The sequence below is a fragment of the Crocodylus siamensis genome, chromosome 1 (assembly GCF_052110815.1).
Source record: "Crocodylus siamensis isolate JL-2025a chromosome 1, ASM5211081v1, whole genome shotgun sequence".
NCBI lineage: Eukaryota > Metazoa > Chordata > Crocodylia > Crocodylidae > Crocodylus > Crocodylus siamensis.
Window position 1 is genome coordinate 157563469 of NC_143395.1, and position 19386 is coordinate 157582854.

At 44.9% G+C, this 19386-nt stretch overlaps 1 protein-coding gene across 8 annotated transcripts in view; it reads left to right on the forward strand.

Moving 5' to 3' along the window:
• DAAM2 (dishevelled associated activator of morphogenesis 2) overlaps window positions 1-17972 on the forward strand; it is a 276747-nt gene extending 258775 nt beyond the window's left edge. For all 8 annotated transcript variants that reach the window (XM_090046767.1, XM_090046815.1, XM_090046773.1 and 5 more), the window contains 2 exons: window positions 4727-4897; window positions 10398-17972. In XM_090046767.1, coding sequence (XP_089902893.1) covers window positions 4727-4897; window positions 10398-10613 — 387 coding nt within the window. In that variant the 3' untranslated portion in view covers window positions 10614-17972. The remainder of the gene's footprint in view (window positions 1-4726; window positions 4898-10397) is intronic.
• The last annotated feature ends 1414 nt before the right edge of the window (window positions 17973-19386 follow it).

A 19386-nucleotide genomic window follows, 5' to 3' on the forward strand; every position in this document is an offset into this window, starting at 1 on the left:
TGGAATGAAAGATGCCACCTCCTGCATAGTTACCATTACTGCCTGGAGTGTTCTGACTTTCTTGCAGCTATCTCTTGTTCAGATGACAAAAGCTGATGTTGCTTAAGTTACAAAGTCTGCCAAGATTGCCAGTGGAAGCAGTCTAGGACCAATCAAACTATTTGTGTCTGTAACATGTACAGCATCATGCCTACAGAGAACTTGCAATTTGCTGTGACAAACAAGGTCCAGATGATGAAGGCTGTATGACAGGCTAGCCTATATGTGATGATGAAGGTGAGAAATACACCCGCTTCTATTAATAGAGGAGATGAGGTTCAAGGCAAAATAATTTAAGCCTACTATACTCACTGTCCAGGGGACTGAATGAAGGAGATGGTAATAACAGACAGTCCACAGTAACTTCTTGGAATGTCTCCGAGATGTGGATTGGGATTGACAGAAAGAGGCAAGAAACCCAGCAGAAGGATCTCCGACAGTATGGAGCTTGGCCTACACCAAGTGTAATTTAATCTTAAATAAGAAGAACATGTTGTTTCTTGGATGGCCAATAGTTTTGTAAAGATTTGTGGCAGTCCTGGAGCATGCTGCAGGCTCAGTGTGACAAGCACTTACTTACTGTTAATGGGCAGCCAGCCAAGGATAAGCAGTGTAATCCCAAATTTCTGCTTTGACAAGGAGGTGCACTGAGATGGTGGTAATCACAGCACATGACCCTGACTAGTTAATACTACAAAGCTGCTATTAAGACATACTCAGTGGAGGTGCATCACATGCTGTTCATGCGCTGGAGGCTGGGGAGCTGGGAGGATAATGTGCATACACGATAATGTGTGCCCCAGAGACAATCTGTTTAGAGAAACACGTGACAAAACTGGCACAGTTGGGAAGCAGAGGAAGGGGTGTGTTGGAAATTAAATGATATGCAAATAGCATATGGCATTCTGTACAAAGAGACCTTGCACTTACATTGTGCTCTACAAATGTTAACTAACTTACCCGTACATGGTAAAACTGTGAAGGTCTCTTGTTACAGAATCAGAGGCATGATTCAAGCCTTGTTCAGGATTTGAGACAAAGGCTGGCTCTGTTTGACCCAACTGGTCTTTCAGGTTGAGGAGTCAAAGACAGCTGGTTGTGATGCTGGCCACATCACTCACTTGTGTTATGCTGCCTATAGAAACCAGGGTGCCTTAACCAAATTAGTGTGATGGGCCATTCAGCTCTGGCAGATGTTAGAATTTTAAAATATTTTAATCCTACTAGTTCCCATGTCAGGTATCAGAGAAGCAACATAGTGTCTACTTAACAGATGGGAAAACAAAAGTACAGGGAAAATGACCAGCACAAGGACACTGTGGTGACAGCTTTGGGATATGCCCTCTACTCTGCATTCCTCTACCTTAACTGGTTCTGAATGGGAACATAGAGAAAATATTTAATGAGAAGATCCCCACTGTTGCTGCTTTTATGATTATCTTGGTACTTTTCATTTCCTTGAAGTTTGTACATTATTCTGCTTTTCAGATTGGGAAATCCCAAGTTGTTACAGGGAGCTTAGACTGGAGGGCTTCTTAAGACAGAAGTTATGTTCCTGGCTCTGCCCACCTTTCCCTTTAAAGGATGCTGTGCCTTTGAGGTGGTGGAGCTCTGGTAGACCCAGTTGGAGGTATGATGGCCCACGTATGTCTGCAGGGGTGACACAAGGAGCTGGGCCATTGTAGGTGTTGGGCAATGGCAGTCAGGACATTTGGGTATGTGCCTATGTGTGCCTTTATAGGCTCCTCCCTCTCCCCCTTGTAGTAGTATTACAAGTAATATTACAAGTAGTAGTATTACAAGTATTATTTGGGAGTTATACACAAGTTGCATCTATGCAGCATCCAAGAGGCCCAGGGAAGGACCACGTTTTTGAGAGTCCCAGCAGACAGACTGGAAAATATTTACAAATTCTGAGCCTATGGCTATGTATAAGTGCCTGGACTGCCCATCCATGGCCTTGAACCAGGCTGGTATTTCTCCACTATCTCACTCCCCTTTGCAATGCTTTATAACAGAGCAATGGAGAAATTCCTTCCAATTCAGCTCTAGTGGTTCTACCATCTGTACTGGTGAGAACCCTTGTGACCAAAGCTGTTTGTGACAATATATACCACCTTCCTATTACACGCTCTCACCAGGACCTTGAATGAAGACCTCTCATGCTTAAAGGATGAATTTCTATCACTTGAGCTAAAGGAGCCATTCTTTTAACTGGAAGCAGTTGTGCTTCTGATCCTTTGTGGGCTATTAAGAGAAAGACATACATTCAGAATCTGGATTATGGCCTGCCTTTGAGTAAATAAATCAGTCTGAGAAATTTTGTGGCAATTCAAAGGGGCAGGAAATTGCTCAGAATGAAACTGTGACAATTTTTGTCCGCATTATGTTGGGAAAAGAATGTCACTGCTTCTGATTTGTGACATTTTTCAGTTCTCAGTAAACCGCAGGAATAAGTTCAATGGAAAGTGAATCTCCAAATAAGTCTGTGCCACATAGTCAAAAATGTTCCATGCTCTTTTTTCTGGAAGAAATGGCAGTGTCTATGCACTGTGGAAGTCTCTTTTCTTTTTGTTTCTGTTTAATCATTTGGCCCCTAGTAGTTTAAAGGAAGAAGTATCTAAAGGGATCTTTTTTTCAGGTGCTACTGTCTAGCCAGCTTTGTATAGGCAATCTGTCATGTCTCTCTAGGAAAGGGTTGGAGCCACCAATCTGTCCTGCCAAAGGAAATGATTTATAATCTACTATGTTTTCTTAGATAGGTAAGGGCTATGTATGTATGTGTGAACGCCTGCATATATGTATGTTTAGGAAAATATATGTGGTAAAATAAAGGCCATACATACATACATATAAACATGTATGTATATATATTTGTAATGTTTAAAAGTGTCAAAAAGAGGTAGACTCAACAAAACAGGCATCTTTTGCCAGACAGTTGTTACATCCTGAAATCTTCATGATTTTTCTTCTGCTGCTTCTGTGCTTCCTTTTCAACTCCTGCCATGTTTAATGGCTCAAAGCAATTTGCATTTCTTCCAGAAAATTTTATTTCATTTCAGCTACTTTGGATTTCTTTGTTTGTTTCCTTCTGGCTGAGAGAGCAATCCTGAACAGAAAAAAAAAAAGAATCTGTTGCTGAAAACTGCTTTGTGGGCCTGGCAGGGAGAGTAAAAGAGAAGAGAACTGCAGTTTCCCTGGCAGTGCTAGAAAGCAGCCCACTATTACAGGATTTCTTTCACTTCTCATGGGTTGGATGGTGTCCCTTATGCTGTATCTGAGGCAGCTGTCAGAGATTGAATGGTTTCTGATCCTGGGCCCTTCATTCATTTTCTGTTTGGGATCTGAGCCCCACAGCTCCTGGGGCATTTCATGTTCTGTAAAAGCATCCAACGAGAAATGGAAAGCTGTTTTGTTACCCCTGTGGACATGGAAGCTCCTACTTATATTACCTTGGGGCACATCCAAGATGCTTTACAATCACCAAAGGATGGGAATCCATAGTCTGTGGAAAGTCAAGGTGCAGCTTGATAGCCAGTGTATTTCTGAAGTAGGCTATGAACCTGGATAAAAGTGTGTGCATGTATATCGATGTGCATGAGTGAAAGTCCTAGTGTGTATGTTCACAGACATCTTTTGATAGTATGGAGTGGGGGAAGCATGTACAGACCCCATGAAAGTGGTTGAGTATGTAAGAGAGCACATGGATGTATTGTTGACAATGTGTGTGGCATATGTGAATCTGTGGATGCATCTGTAGTTATGGGCAGAGGTGGATCCATGCATTTCATGAGAAAGTTTGGAATAGGAATAGATCTCTACCTCCCCCATGCCCGCTCATTTTTGCCATTATAGATCTGTGTGGGTGTGCATGTGCATACTGGCGACAGTACGTGGGGGGCGGGGTATGCGCATGCACCCAAGCGGCAGGACTGATGACAGAGAGCCAGGCTCTGCTGTGAATTTACCATATCCAGATATAGGCCAGCTTGTGATTGAAGTCCTGCCAGTTGGCAGCAACCAAACACTTCCTTATAGCCTTAGCATTTGCCTGGTGAAATAAAGGCCACTTGTGATCTTTCCGCTCTCTTTTAAGTTTGCCTGGGAGCACTGGCTGCTTTCCTTGCTCCCTCTCTCATGCCATGTCTGTCCATGGTTTCATCTCTCCCAGGCAACACCCTTTTATATTGGCTCAGGGATTTCCATGGTGACAGATTACAAAGGAAAAGACCTAAGGCAGAACAGACTGCAGTGCTATTGGAGAAGTCCCTTAACCCCAGCCATACTAGCAATTGACCCAGAGGGGAGAGATGAGAGAGAAAGCAAACAGGGTTTGGCAGTCATCCCTTAGCTAGCAGCTTCTCACTGGCTGGATGCTTTTCTGTCCCCAAGCTGGCTCAGTGCTGCTGCTGTGTTGTGGCTGGCTAGTTCCTCTTGGAATGACTCCATGGCCCAGACACTGGCCATGTTTTTTGGCATTGCTGCTTCACTGACGCCCTCCAGATCCCCCTGCATAAGGCAAATGGACAGTTAAAGGAGCAACTTCTTTCCTTAGTTGATAGGATTATCAGGGCATGTTTTCTCTGAACTAGAGAGTTATGTGCATAATCACTCTGAGGCTTTATCTCCTTGTCTGCCTGTCTAACTGTTGTACTCACTTTGTCTTCCTCCTCCCCCCCCCCGATAGTACGCCAAGGCGCTGAAGCATTTCGGAGAGAACGAAGGCAAGATGCAGCCAGATGAATTTTTTGGCATCTTCGACACCTTCCTGCAGTCATTCTTGGAGGCCAAGCAAGATCTGGAGAATATGAGGAAGAAGAAAGAAGAGGAGGAGCGCAGGGCACGCATGGAGGCCATGGTGAGGGTGCAGGGGTGAGAGGGGGAAGGGAGTGACTTTTTTGCGTCTTGGGAGAACAAGGGCTGAGGGAGATAACCTTACTGTTCATGTTCTGTCCTGTCACTATTTTACAGTTGCTTTTTCTCTCTCTCCTGCCTCTTGGCAGAACATGCTATCTTTTTGCTACCCCTAGTTTCGCATCTTCCCAGTGGCTTGTCCTAACTCTCCCTCCTCCTGCTTAAATCCAGTTTAACTGGGCAATTTCCCCTCTCATTGTAGTCTTTGTATTACCCCTGCAGAATTCTTATTTAGGGTGAACATATTTTGGTTGCCTTGAACTTCTTAGCACAATAGTCAGAGTGGAGCAGGACCAAGTAAGACTTTCTGTCCCAAGCCCCTGGGCACCTGCATCCTTCTGCCCCCCAAAAGGGTCCTGTTGTCTTGTCTTGTCAATGGGGTTCTCTTCAGACCACACTACTCTGGCCTTCAACAACATCTTCCCTGCCCTCATGTGCCATACTCTATTCCTGATTTTCCCATACCGCAGTTAGTTGCCTTCCTTGCCCCTTGCCTGCCTTTCCTGTCCCGGACCGCCACCCCTGCAGCACAGCATGTCCTTCTGCTTGAGGGCTGATATTTTTGTTCTGCAGGTCTTGGAGCCAGATTTCCCTGTGTCCTGCCAGCTGGGTTGTTTCCATTCAGACTCTGTTATCATCCATTCTGTGCCTGTCACCTGTCAGTGCATTGTGGCACAGTGAATGAACTAGCATCTGCCATGCAGGCACTGGCAGTATTTCTCATTGGCTGCATTTGGCCCTCAACAAGGCAGGGAAAACTTGTGTGCATTGGATGTGAACTGATGTTTTTTCACTGGAACTCTGATGGGTGGGTCTCCAGGGCTTCCTGTGAGCCACCCTCCCCCCCCAACCTCAGACTGCCCCAAGGCCTGAGACCAGCTCAGCATTCCTCCATCTCCTTTCACACTGTCAGCACTTTAACCCCAGCAGCTATCAACCCCCCTGGCCTTGCACAGGATGCTCTCTGCTTTAAAACTTTATTTTCGGAGCACACCCTACTTTGTTTCATTCAAAAGGGGAGAAGAGTATTTATAGGGAATCTCCCGGGTTTTAGCAGTGTCCTTGAAGTCTCTGTACTTGGGGATTCAAAATGTCAGGACTTGGATGGGACTGGTTCACCAATGCTCCATAGCAAAGGGGTGGGTATGGCAGGTCCAGATTAGACTGGAATCTGGCAGCACTACAGATCCTTATTGAAGGGCATCAGCAGAGTAGGAGTTAAGGATCTTAGGACTGCAATAATGGAACAGGGGAATTGGGCTGACAGTCAGGACTGAGGGGCATCAACAACAGTGCTAGCAGTGGAAGCCAGGAGGGGAAGGGCACTACACAGGTCTAGACTGAGATTCAGTAACATAGCTGGGGGCAAGGTAAGGTAATACTGGAACAACTAAGGAGGGGACAGGTCAGATCTGGGGGACACTGGGAGAACTGTGTCTGGTAAGGACTGGAGGAGCAAGAAACATTGTGGAACACAATTGAAAAATATTTCTTGTGTGGCTGGGAGGAGGAGAAGCCTACATTGAAACCTGGCAGAGATTTCTCACTCCCTCTCTCCCTTTCTCTTCAAAATACAAAATCTTTGCCCTGCTTTCCCTGTCCTCAGTGGCTTTTATCAGCCTGACCCACCCTTCCGGGAACAGATACTGAATAGAAACCTTTCACATCCCTTTGTTCACCCAGAAAAGGATTGTAGTTGATGTATGTAGGTGCTCTTCATGCATCCCGGGAGCTGATATACAGCACAAGAGAACAGCTTTTGGGGGGCATCTGTGCACTGCCACTAACTCTTGGAGTCAGCCTGCCCTGGACAGTTCAAATGAGCATTATTTAGAAAAACTCACACAGCCAAACTCATCTTTGCTGTAGCTCCAGCAAAGCAAGTTCATCCCATTGAGAGATCTTACTAGCTGATACATTTTAAAACATTGGCTGCTGTTTTTGTCACCAATGTCAGTTCTTTACTTTCTATATCTCACTCAGGTCGGGCAGTTGGACCAGTTCATTTCCCTTTCTTTTTCTTATGAGTTTCTTTTTCTAGGTTGGGCACTGGCTCCCACTGTTTCCTCTGCTACTGTTAGAGACTGACTCATCCAAATCTAAACTGACTGAATGGCACAAAGTACTAATCAGTGCATCCTGAACACTCCAGCCTACTTCATCTGTGACCTAAACTACATCAGTCTGACACTTCTCTCCTCCCCTTTTCATCTGTAAGCTAGATGCCAGGCTGGTCTGAATAAGGGGCAGCACAGAGCTACTACTGTCCCATTTCCCAACAGCCAGACAAACTAGATTAGGACCCTGTAGGACTACAAGACACTCTTTGCAGGAACTGCAGCTCATGTAGGTATACCTGAGCTAGCTTTACATTAGCTGGCTTGGGAACCGTGCATCCAGTGCAGAGCTCAGCATGGACTGTAGAACCTGTCTGAGAAGCTAGGTAAATTCTGGGGCAGTGAGTCTATGCTCAGCTCCATGTGGTTATGGCCACAATGCTGGCAGTCCCAAAATTACCTAGATGTAGCCTGCCTCACAATCTAGAATCATAAGACACTTATACATGTGCTCTGGGGGTGGGGCAGTGGTGCATTAAGTAGAGCAACTCCAAGAGCTGCTCTAATTAAATGCACATAGGCAGATTAATGCATGAGCCAGCGGGGCCAGGGCCTAGGAGTCCCTGCTCATCAGGGGCTGTGCTTACAGCTCGCTCCTCTTTGGAAGGAAAGTGGAAGCTGTGGTTTTAAACCTGATGCCGTTTTTGTCTCCTAACTGGTGGGCGGGCAGCAAGCAGCTCGGCTACTGGAGCCCCTCAGCCAATCGGTAGTGGGGAGACAAATAAGGTGCCAAGTTTAAAACTGTGGCTTTTGCTTCCATGCTGAGGAGCAAGCTGCAAGGGCGGCCCCTCCACCAATTGGGGGGGGGCAGGGGAACGTACAAAATTAAAGGTGCTGCCATGCACTTGGCCAGGAGCACAGCCAAGCAGCCAGCACCCTGCAAGTAAGTCTGTGGGCAGGGGATGGAAGGGGCATGGGGGGAACAATTGAGGCCCCTATGGTGAGGGAGGGACTGGGGCAGTGGCAGGCACTGCCCAGCCAGGGTACTGAATAGGATCCTGCAGCTGCGAGTGGCTTATCCAGGAGGTGTGGGGAGGTGAGGTAAGAAGGGGGAGTAGCTCCTCGGTGCTGCATGCACCCTGGGGGAGGCACGGGAGACATGTGCCTTCCCTGGATTTGTGCGTGGGGTGAGGGCAGGCTGCCTGCTGTGGGCTCAGGACAGGGGACTGCATCAGCCTCTTCCCTGGCAGGGGGTGGGAGGGGGGTGGTTGGGGGGGCTGGGCTGGGGCTGCACTTGGGGCAGGCTCAGCTGCACAGGGTGGGTGGTGGCACTGGGATGGGTGACCATGGGGGGGGTGCTACAGGGAATTTTGGGGTGGCCATAACTTCCTAAGCCCTCCCTAGTGCCACCTCTGCTCAGGGCACTCTGCGTGGGGCTCCTGAGGGAAAGGCAGCAGAGAGAAGTGCCCCTCCCACTAGCAAGGGCAATACTGGGAGGCCTGGGGGGGCTATGTAACTGAGTCTGGTCCGACATACTGGAATTCCAGCATGTTGGAGCAGCCTCTGCACTCATGTATAGGTGCCCATAGAAAATTAGGGTTGGAAGGGACCTCAGGAGATCATCTAGTCCAATCCCCTGCTCAAAGTAGGCCTATCCCAAACTACAACATCCCAGCCAAGGTTTTTCTAGCTGGATCTTGAAAACCTTCAAGGCTTGAGAATTCTACAACCTCCCTGGGTAACCTGTTTCAGTGTTTTACTGCCCTGCTAGTGAGATAATTTTTCCTAACATCTAACTTAAACTTCCTTTGCTGCAACTTGAGACTGTCACTTCTTGTTCTGTCATCTGTGACCACTAAGAACACTCCAGCTCCATCCTCTTTGTAACCCCCCTTCAGGGGGCTGCTATTAAACCCCGCTCAGTCTTCTCTTCTCCAGAATAAATAAACTCAGTTCTCTCAGCCTCTCCTCTGAACTCATGTCCCCCAGCCTCCTAACCATTTCGGTCCCCTCCACTGGACTCTCCAATTTTTCCACATCCTTTCTGTAGTGGGAGCCTAAAACTGGACACAGTAGTCCAGATGTGTCCTCACCAGTGCTGAATAGAGGGGAAGAATCACCTTCCTTAGCCTGCCGGCAGTGCTCCTACAAATACAGCCTTCTTTGCAACAAGAGTGCACACAGTCAGCTTATTGTCCACTGTAACCCCAGGTCTTTTTTGGAGAGCTGCTGCTTAACCAATTAGTCCCCAGCCTGCACTGGTACATGGGATTGTTCCCTCCTCAGTGCAGGACTTTGCACTTGTCTTTATTGAATCTTGTGAGATTTATTTTGGTCCAATCCTCCAATTTGTCTAGGTCACTCTTAATCCTAGCCTTACCTTTCAGGATATCTGCTACCCCCTCCAGCTTGGTGTTGTCTGCAAACTTGCTGAGGGTGCACTTCATCCTATCTTCCAGGTCGTTGATAAAGATATTGAACAAAACTGGCTCCAGGACTGACCTCTGGGCCCACTCCATTTGATCCTGGCTGCCAACTAGATATCGAGCCATTGATTATTATCCTTTGAATCTGACAATCCAGCCATTTTTCTATCCACCTTACAGTCCATTCATCCAACCCATACTTCCTAATTTGTATTTTCCTTTCCTTCACAGGTGAACTAATTTACATCCCTGACAATTACTTCCCCTTTTATGCTGGGTTCAGCATATGGGTTGATGGGATTGACACAAGGCTCTACCAACTCCTTGTCCTAGCACTTCCTACCTTTCTTGCTCAGAAACACACATACATACACACATATTTGCACATGTCCACCCCTTAGGAAGTGGGGTCATGGGGGGTCTCTTATAGGATCATAGGAAAGTAGGGCTGGAAGGGACCTCACAAGGTCATCTAGTATGCCTCCATCTCTCCTGTGGGATTGTGTTAATTTGACTGAAGCCTCACTAATCTGTTTTTTTTCACACCATGCCAATCCCTGTGGTATTTTAGGGACAGATCATATTCTGCCTACTAGACATCATAGTGTCACTTTAGGCTTCTAAGTCTCATATTTAAATCTTATCCCCCTTTTGCTTGAGTCACCATAAAAATGCTAATGCATCTGCCTTTGGTAGTATGCTTTCATTTTATCTGTAAGACTCGAGTCACAAAAATCAGTGAGGAAGAAGGGAGCCCACCCATCTTTGGTGTTAATTATTTTTCAGAGGCTTGAGCAAAATGGAATAGAATTACATGGGATATTAGATACATAAGTACTTCTATAGATGCCTGAAAGGTGAAATGGACTCTTCCCTTAGTGCTTTTATAACTGTACTTCTTAATAATGTAATATTCTCTCCACCCGCTGAGAAGCCTAAATCTATGTATCTTTCTCAACAGCTGAAAGAGCAAAGGGAGAAAGAGAGACGACAAAAGAAAGCGAAGGCTGGCAGCATCTCTGAGGAGAGTGGAGAGTTTGATGACTTGGTATCAGCCCTGAGGTCAGGCGAGGTCTTTGACAAAGACTTATCCAAGCTGAAGCGCAACCGCAAGCGTTCAGGGAACCAGGCCTTGGAGACGAGCCGGGAGCGGGCAGTGACAAAGCTAAATTATTAACTGTAAAGGAAAAGAGGAAGAAAAATAATCAGCCAAAAGATGATGACGAAGAGCAGTACAAGGAAGGTGAATGGGTATGATGGCATTTGGCTGACAGCTGCCCCAATGAATATCCAGCCTGCAGCTATAAATGGTACCTTCTCATGATCAGCTTTCTTCCCTTCCCTCCTCTGTGCTCTTCATTTGTAAAAGTGCCTCCCTGGAGCCAGGAGGGGTTTTGACTGGGCAGTTCGGAGCTGACAGATTTGCTTCTGGGAGTTCTGCCTCCAACCACAACAAAGGCCCAGTGGAGATGACAGGAAGTACTTGGGCCCTTGGGGACTGCTTAGCAGCTCGGGGAGGATGGTTTGCTGTGTGCCAAAGGAAAAAATAGCTCTGTTCTCCATCCCATTGAGAATCATCAAGACTCAGGCTGGCTCTGAATCTGCCTGCTGCTTCTTCAAGATCTGGATCACCCTTTGGGAGCTTGTCATGGAGTGGTTCTAGAGTTTTGCAATTTTGTTCTAGAACTGGATTTATAACAAGCCATTCACTAGAGCCAGAAAAATGCTTTAGATCTCATGTACTGTGTACATATATATATATTTTTTTTATTTTTTATTATTATTTTTTTTTGGTGGCCATTAATATCCAAAGCAAGTGATTCTCAAAGGGGAGAGAGAATTTTCAGAAGCAAGATGGAGGAATCCTGGCTTGAAATTCCTTGATTGGAATGGCTAGAGTAACCATTCATAAAACTCATCCAGATTCTTTTGCTAAAAGGCCATTGGCTGGAAGCTGCTCAAGATTTTGAGGCTTAAGGATGTTCTAGACTATGAGAAGTTGGGAGAAGGAGAGAAGCAAGTGTTCTAGAAAAGGAACTCCACATGGGAATCTAGAAAACGAAGCCACTGCTGGATGGGGACAGATCCAGACACTCCTAGGGCCAGTGGCCATTGCCAGATAGTGGGCAGAAAATATCCATCCAGTACTCGTCATTTCACTTGTTTTCGCATCAATTTCTTAGTTCATCCACATGGAAATTGGGAATTGTCTGGCATCCTCGTAAGATTATAAATAAATATATCAAATGAGGTCCCTGGCAGGAGAAAAGAGATTGTTTTCCATTTGATGCGAGCTACAGATGTAGCTAGCTACAACTATACTGGGAAGAACGAGAGCTTGCATCTAACAGCTTGGCTTTCTCTGCAACCCCCCTTGAGAGTCACATAACCTAATAATATATGTCAAAGATATCCATGTTTGCCCAATGTCTTTTCCACTTCGGGAGGGATTACTGATGATGAGTGAACATAGGAAGCGATAAACAAAGCAGATGTTAAGTAGGAGGGTACAGAGTCAAATGGACCCAGAGGCCTTTGGAGATTACAATTAATTAATTAATAGGAAATATTTTTAAATTAAAAAACATGTGAAGCACACAGCCTAAAAAGCCCAAGAAAGAAGCCTACTGTTGTGTTCATATTTCTGTGCACCTTCATGGTTCTAGCGGCAAATCTAGATTGTGCGGGTTGTTGCAGTTTCTTTCATCCAGCCTTCCTTAAATGAACTTTTGGTTATCTTGCTAGAGAGAGAAAGAAGAAAAGAAAGAAAGAAACGTGTGGAATCTAGATACTACATGCAAGCATCCTAGATGAGAGGGGGACATGCTCTTGGCAAAACACATGTCCAAAGCAAACAGCAGGAAATTTGAAAGAATCCAATGGAAGTTAAAAAGAAAAAAAAAGAAAAGAAAAGAAAAAAAGGCTCCATTCGTCACTTTATTCACTCTTGGTTTGATTCTTCTCTGAATGTCATTTAATCTCAGACTCTGCACTGAGTCAGCAGAACAGAACTTCCTGCCCCATGCACGCTGCCCAATCAGTATTACGCTCAAACAATATTGTGGAAACCAGCTGTGGTGGTTTTCTGAACACCTTGCAAGTTAAATAATTATATAAACTATGGAGATAAGCAAAAAGAAAAATGTTAAACTGTAGTGTTTTATTGTTTACTGTATTTTGAGTCTCCCGCCCCAGAATTTCCTTCATTTAGACATTCCAGTCTGCCGCGCCTTTGTCTACTACTTGTGGTAAAGAGCTGGTATCTTACAAGAGCTGGGTGCATTCTCCTCCATTATAATTCCCCTGCCTGTCTGGGGTTAGCAGTTAGCAGAAATTCCCATTGCAGCAGACTTAAGCACCTTTTAGATGAGAGACTTTGTATTTTCATACAGGTTTGGGGAATTTTAAGGAAAAAAGCCCTCCTTTTATAAGCAATTTTTATTTTAAATTACAAAATAGATTTAAAAAAAAATCTTTTGTAAAAGATATTAATAAGCTCCTTGCTGCTGTCCAAACTAGAGATGTACTATATCCCAGCCCCCTTTTTTAAAGCATGCCATATAACCTACACATTGTAAGCCATATGAGACAGTAATAATGTGTGCCAAATTGGTGTACAGTTGAGTTTAGTTTTTGATTTAAAAGAAAATCTCTTCCTTAGAGTTTAGAGATTAAGGATTATAAATATTGGGATTTTGCTCCTGTTTTATCTCTCTGGCTTTTGGACCCACCCGGGAATTCAGGTTTAGCACCACGGAGTCAGATTTCAGCCCTGGTGGAAGAATATCTGACTCTGTGGCTTCTTTGGAGTTGCATCTGCTTGGCCTCCAGTCCAAGACTAACCCGTTTTAGAAAGAAGTGGTTGTGGTATCAAAGAAGATCCAGCCCAGGCAAAGAACCTTGAAACTACAAGACGGCATCCCCACATCCTGTGATTGTCACCCCAGGCTTATGTGAGACTTTCTGAAACTGTAGTTCACCTTGTTGAGCCGTGAATGTAGCAAAAGCAGAGCCAGGGAGGTTATGGGAACAGCCCAGCCCAAGGTGCTGCAGAGACCTCTGTCGTGATTCTGGATGCTACAGGCTATGTTGAGAGAGCTGAAGACAACTTTTGAAATCTTGCCAACTCCCAGATGAGCACACGAAACACAAGGGCCATAAGCCCTGACCTGGGATGAACTGTAGATCTACATTATTGTAGCTGATTGAAAAGCTCTCCATATACTTTTTCTCTGTCCACTTCTCATTTTTCTCTGCAGTCAGGAATCACAACCTTTTAATTGAGTTTCTGATGCTTGCTCATGGCTGCTTTCTCCATGCCTAAGCAGTCTTTGGACTGTTAACTCCTCTTTTCTGACCATGAACTCTGTGGTCAGTGTTCTTGAAGAAGGCTCTGAGATGGAGTTGGTTATTACTGCCTTGAGTCAGTAAAGACTGGCAGTATTTTCTGGTATGAATAGGTAGCAGAAAGTAATGAGGCCTGTTAACATGTCCTCAGCATGAAGGGTGTCTTTCCACAAGGAAGTTAGGGAGCAGCTAACTCTACTCTGGAACTTGCCTTCTAATATTGCTGGGCACATCATAGCAGCAAGCCTACAGTGACATAACTCATTGCTACAGTGATGTAGGGCATGAACCATGACACCGATGCTACTACACAGTATCTCGTTGCTGTTGTGCAGTAGGGTCGGAAACAACCCATGTGCCGCTGGGACTGGACAGTAATGGCAGTTACTGCGCAGTTGGGTGCATATATAGACGTGCCCGCTGGATCCAAGTTTCTGTCTGATTCTAGATCCAGAAGTGTGCTAGCTGTACATCTTCTCCACATCATCCCCACACAGCCCAGTGCAGTCAGTGAGCAGGTAAGGAAAGATAAACACCTTGTTCCCTGTCCTCAGTCGAATAAGGTTTTGTCCTAATAGTGCCCCAACAACATGCAGAATATCTTCAGTGATGACTGGCACAAAGACTGATGCATTTCGTATTTCTAATTCCTCTCATTTGCTGCCTATACTAAGATTTACCCAGCTGCACTGGCACTGCTGCTAGAGCTAGCACTGATGGAGCTGTGCCGTGATACAGTGAGGTAAGAGCTCCCCAAAACAGGCAGAGCTTCAGTGTCACCAAGGCATGTTACACTTGCTAGGGAGCCAGCAAGACCTGCAATATCTCTTTTGTCCTCTACCCAGATCTAAGACTCAAAATCCTCTTTGCCAACTTGTTCGGTTACTCTCCAGCCCCTGTTCTGTGCGGCCTTTCTAACTTCACTCTCTAATTGGGCAAGAATCTTTGCAGGGTGTACCCAGCTCTTCAGGTGCATCCTGGTTGGAAAGAAGATAGGAGCAGCATCTGCGTAGATATGTATCTCCTTGTTTCCTTGCATTCACTGGTAGTTAATAGGCTGAAACCAGCAGCAACAAAGAGGAGTATTAGCAACGCCTATAGGATGTATAGCTCATTCATTTGATGGATACAATGAATCAAGAAAACACTTCCCTGGAAAAATGATATTGATGTTTTCTCCTTGTGGAGGAAACGAGTATAGCTTTGACTTGGGGGTGGCCAGCACCCTCCACTTTGAAGCAATCTTGTTTTTTGGCACAGCCACCTCCTTGTAACTTGGTGCCTCCTGCAGTGAGCTTGGCATCTTTGGCTAGATATGAAGATCCTGTTAGCCACTTTCCCAAAAGCCTTTTTGCCACCCCTAGTGAGATGCTAACAATAGGCTGCTTCTGCACCAATGAGCCCCAGGGAAAGAAAAGTGGTGGGAAGCCTGTATATAAGGTAATGTGGACAGGGGAACAAAAGAGTCCAACGAGTGAAGAGATGTGGCTAATTCCAAGATCATACTCGTATAAATGCTCACAGTGATCCCAGGAAGCAGGAACTATGGAGCAGTGGCACAACATAGCTGGTAACTAACTTGCCAACAGGCAGCTGTGACCTCCCAGCCCAGGTGATGAAGTCGACTGGCATAATAGAGCCCTGGCTGGGGAGATCTACCAATTCACTTCTTCCTGCTAGCAGAGCTTATGTGGATGCATGACAGGATTTTTTTAATCCAAATCAGAATAACATTGCCTCACTTCCCTTGTGGCAAGTCCGTCCAGAGCCTCTCTGCTACAGGACCATGTTAAGTTCTTTGCCTCCCAGTCTGGCTCAAAGATTTCCTTTGCTTACATCTGGATGACCCACTGGAGTTTAGCAGATTGTATCAGGGTGACCATAGAAGAGATGCTAACATAAGTGCTTGGTCAGTTCACCCCTCTTCTCTGTCTTCTATGCGCATCACTGTTCTCATCAATCACAAGCAGAATTTCCAGAGACAAGGTAAAATGACATTAAAGCTGCTCCAGGACATAAGAGCACAAAGGCCATCTCCTGTCCTGCAGGAGACAAAAGCTTTGAGCACCAAATCCCTGTAACAGCAACAGCAGGACTAGTGCTTTGGGGTGAGAGACTTCCCAAAGGGGAAGACAACTTGGGTGTCCTTTTAAAAGCATTTCTGTAATGTGTTCATGGTGTCTGAGGAAGGGAGAAGGATGGTGAGGTGCCCTACTGGAGAGGTGTGGGATGGACATTTCTGTTAGGGTTAGCTTCTTTGGATGAATCTTTCCTCTTTTTCAGGAAAGCTTATGCTTTGAGCTGGATTATATGGGGAGAGGCTATGGGAGAAATGTCTTTGAGGGGAATGGAGATCAGTTCTACAGTTCATGATGTACATGATGTATGCAGTTTTGTTTCTGGGTTGGGTTTATTAGTATTAGTATTATTATTATTGGTTAAATGTTTAAAAAATAATTAAGGTTTAGGAATCTCTAAGGGGAACTTGTAAATCTGACACCTCTATTTATTTTGCCTTATTTTAGTTTGCTATGTCTGTATGTATACACTGCCTTGCAGCAAAGGACTATTGAGACTGTGCCAGGGCATTACACCGGCTAGACAGTTGGTTTGACTATTCCAGGAGAGGCTGTGGTAGGCCAGGGGTTGTGTGTAGTCAGCATTGGTGGGGGAAACGTGCTGCCCCAAAAGCGTGGGCTGTCCCCAGTGATGTTTTTTTCAGTCATTTCTAAAACCAATACAGATGATGTTTTATTGCACATTTTTTACTTTATCCCAATCATGACTCAGAGTAGTGGGACAGAGGAGTAAAAAGCTACTAGCATTCACCTCACATTCCCAAATTCTGCCTATAATCTGAAAGGAGTTGAATATTTCTACAAAAGCAAGACTATTCTTTATGTTCTTATTGGAGTTAACATATTGCTAAGATTGAACTGGAACAGTTCTCACCCTTTAAAGCTATTGTTCCTTCTTATCTGCAGACTCAAGGAGGCAGCATTTCCTTTTCTTCTACATTTACAAGGTTTTCTTTCCATAAGGACTATTTAAAAAATAAAAATCTAAATTCTGCAGAAACAGACAGCTTCTGCTATGAATTGATTCTAGGCACCTATTGAGTCCAATTTGCAGTTTGATTTTTTTTTTCTATTCCACTTCATTGGCTCAACATCAGTGAGGCTGAATGAAGGCTTTCGACTCATTTGGTTTCTGTGGTCTGACACTAACTGAGTACTTGATCCCAACTCCTTGGCTTGTACCCAAGTATCAGGTAAGACAAGGTGCATTCAGTCTAGGGTGGCCATAGACAGCTGACCATGTGCAAATATAGAAATTAAAAGTCACTTAATCCTTGGGAGGATGATGACAAAAAAACAAAGTTGGCCAAATTTTGCTCAATATAACTCTCAGAGCAGATTGCGTTTGTCAGCCTAAAACAGGGCTATGGTGTCTTGTTCCCATTTGCTTTTTTTTTGTAATAATGATCTGTTGAAAATTCTCCAGAGCAAACCTGATAGCACTGCCATAATGCATGTACTGCTGAAGGAATGCCCAACAAATCTCTAAGGCCAGCTTTGTCTCTGTTACTGATAATCTAGATCAACTCCAGTGTAGTCAGTACAGTTATCTCTGGTTTTATACCCATGTAACTCAGAGTAGGATCTCACCCTAACCTCACCATAATCTCATAGGGTGAGTTACCCATAAGATGTTCCACTGATCTCATGAAGGACATTGTGAGACAGGTTTATGCCAGCAGCCACATTGCTAATCTTTGAAACCCTGTATGCCCAGCCTATCACACATCCTTCTACTTCAACTCTTAAAAAAACTTTCTAAAATTGCTTACAATTCTGAAATGAAATGTCAGGAGTTTACGAAGCGGGATGGGTGAATGCTTCCTCCTTTTAGGATCTTGTCATTCCTTCGGGGTTGACTTAGCTTGAAACTTGCTATCCACTTTGAGAGCCTCCCACACGCTCAGTTAGAAAGCAGGATGCTCCCCACACATGGAGGGTTGTGTGAGGCTGTGCTGCTGTAATGCCTTGGTGTATCCTCATTTCTTGGTCAATTTAAGACTATAAATGAATTAAATGTACAAATCCTGTAGTGTCCTTTTTATCTGCACCTTTTTATAAGAATATGCTGTAATACTAAAAAAAAATAAAAAAATAAAAGATATATTGCACCCCACTGTGTTTCTGTGATTTTATTTTATCACTGATTCTTTTTTCCAGGAGTTTTGCTGGGCATGACCAAGGCCCAATTAATCAATGACAGAGTGGGGGTAGTTTTCTAAAGAAGCTCCCCTCTGCCCTCAGTTTTTGCTGCTACTCTTCATTAAACACCATTATTCAATCATACTATTATTCAAATGAAATGCACACAGCTGCTCTGTTTGTTTGCATATAAGCCTCCCATGGTGCATGAGCAGAAACAGCTTTGTTGGCTAAGCACATCCTTGAAATACAGATCTGCAACTGATTGGCTGTACACTCACCCTGCAGAGAGCTAGATTTTACTCTGCTTGGGACTTGGTTGCTCCAGGGAACCATGTGCTTGGCTGCTGGGACTATAAAAAAAAAAACATGGTACATTCCAACAGCAAGTTCTGCATAACATCCCAGGGCAATGCAAGCAAAGCATCCAGACTTGGCTCTGACAGGTAGAAGTAACCCCCTACAGCACTACAACCACACAGGTGGGAATGGTTAGGGTAGTAAACCAGGGCTTTTGGCCAAAAGCAATCAGGGGCTAAAACATTTGCACCAGGGAGTCTGAAGAAGCCCATTCGGAGACAACAAGCACACCAGACTGAGAGCTCTCCAGAACTACTGTTCTAAGGTATGATTGATTGCTAATATACATTTCTTTATTACAATCTGTTTGATTCAAGCTTGCTTACCATTTGCCCTTGAATTTCCATTTGTAACATGGGTATTTTTCTGCCTCTCACTCCCAAGACAATTAAGTGACAGAAGTATGAGCCAAACCTGAATGTCTGGTCTCTGTCCTCACCTGCCTGGATGTAATAAAAGAAGAAGGAAAAAAAAAAGCAAGTCACACCTTTCCCTTCACAGGAGGGCAAGCTTAGAAGGGGCTTCTGTTCTGGCTGCAGAGTTGCCCTGTCTGCTTTACAAAAGGAAAATGCAAGCAATCCTGTTTGAGATATAGGCAGGGGGTTGAAACAGTGAGTGGAAGAGAGCTGTAGTCTCAGTCTGAGAGGAAAGAACCCACCACAGGAGCACCTTGAACCGTCCTGCCTTTTTTCATGTGGTCACTATAGGGGAAGGAAGATAAGTGCTTCTGCTGTAGAGGGGCCATAGACTAGCAAGGAGATCACAACCAGGCATTAGCTGTTCTCTGTGGTCAAGGTGACAGGGAAAGCTCTGTTGGCAGGAGCCACAAATGATGAGCAGTACAGATCCCAGTCTCTCTTTCTTAAAGCTGTGACTGCCTGTTTTGGGGAGGGATGAAATCCCTACCTACAGCAGAGCAGAGAATGCTATGCAGTTTGCTGGAATTAAAATGGCTGAGCCCTGGGCTTTGCTCACCTGGGGACAGAATGACTAAATGGCTTTTTAAGCCTTTAACTCTGCTTT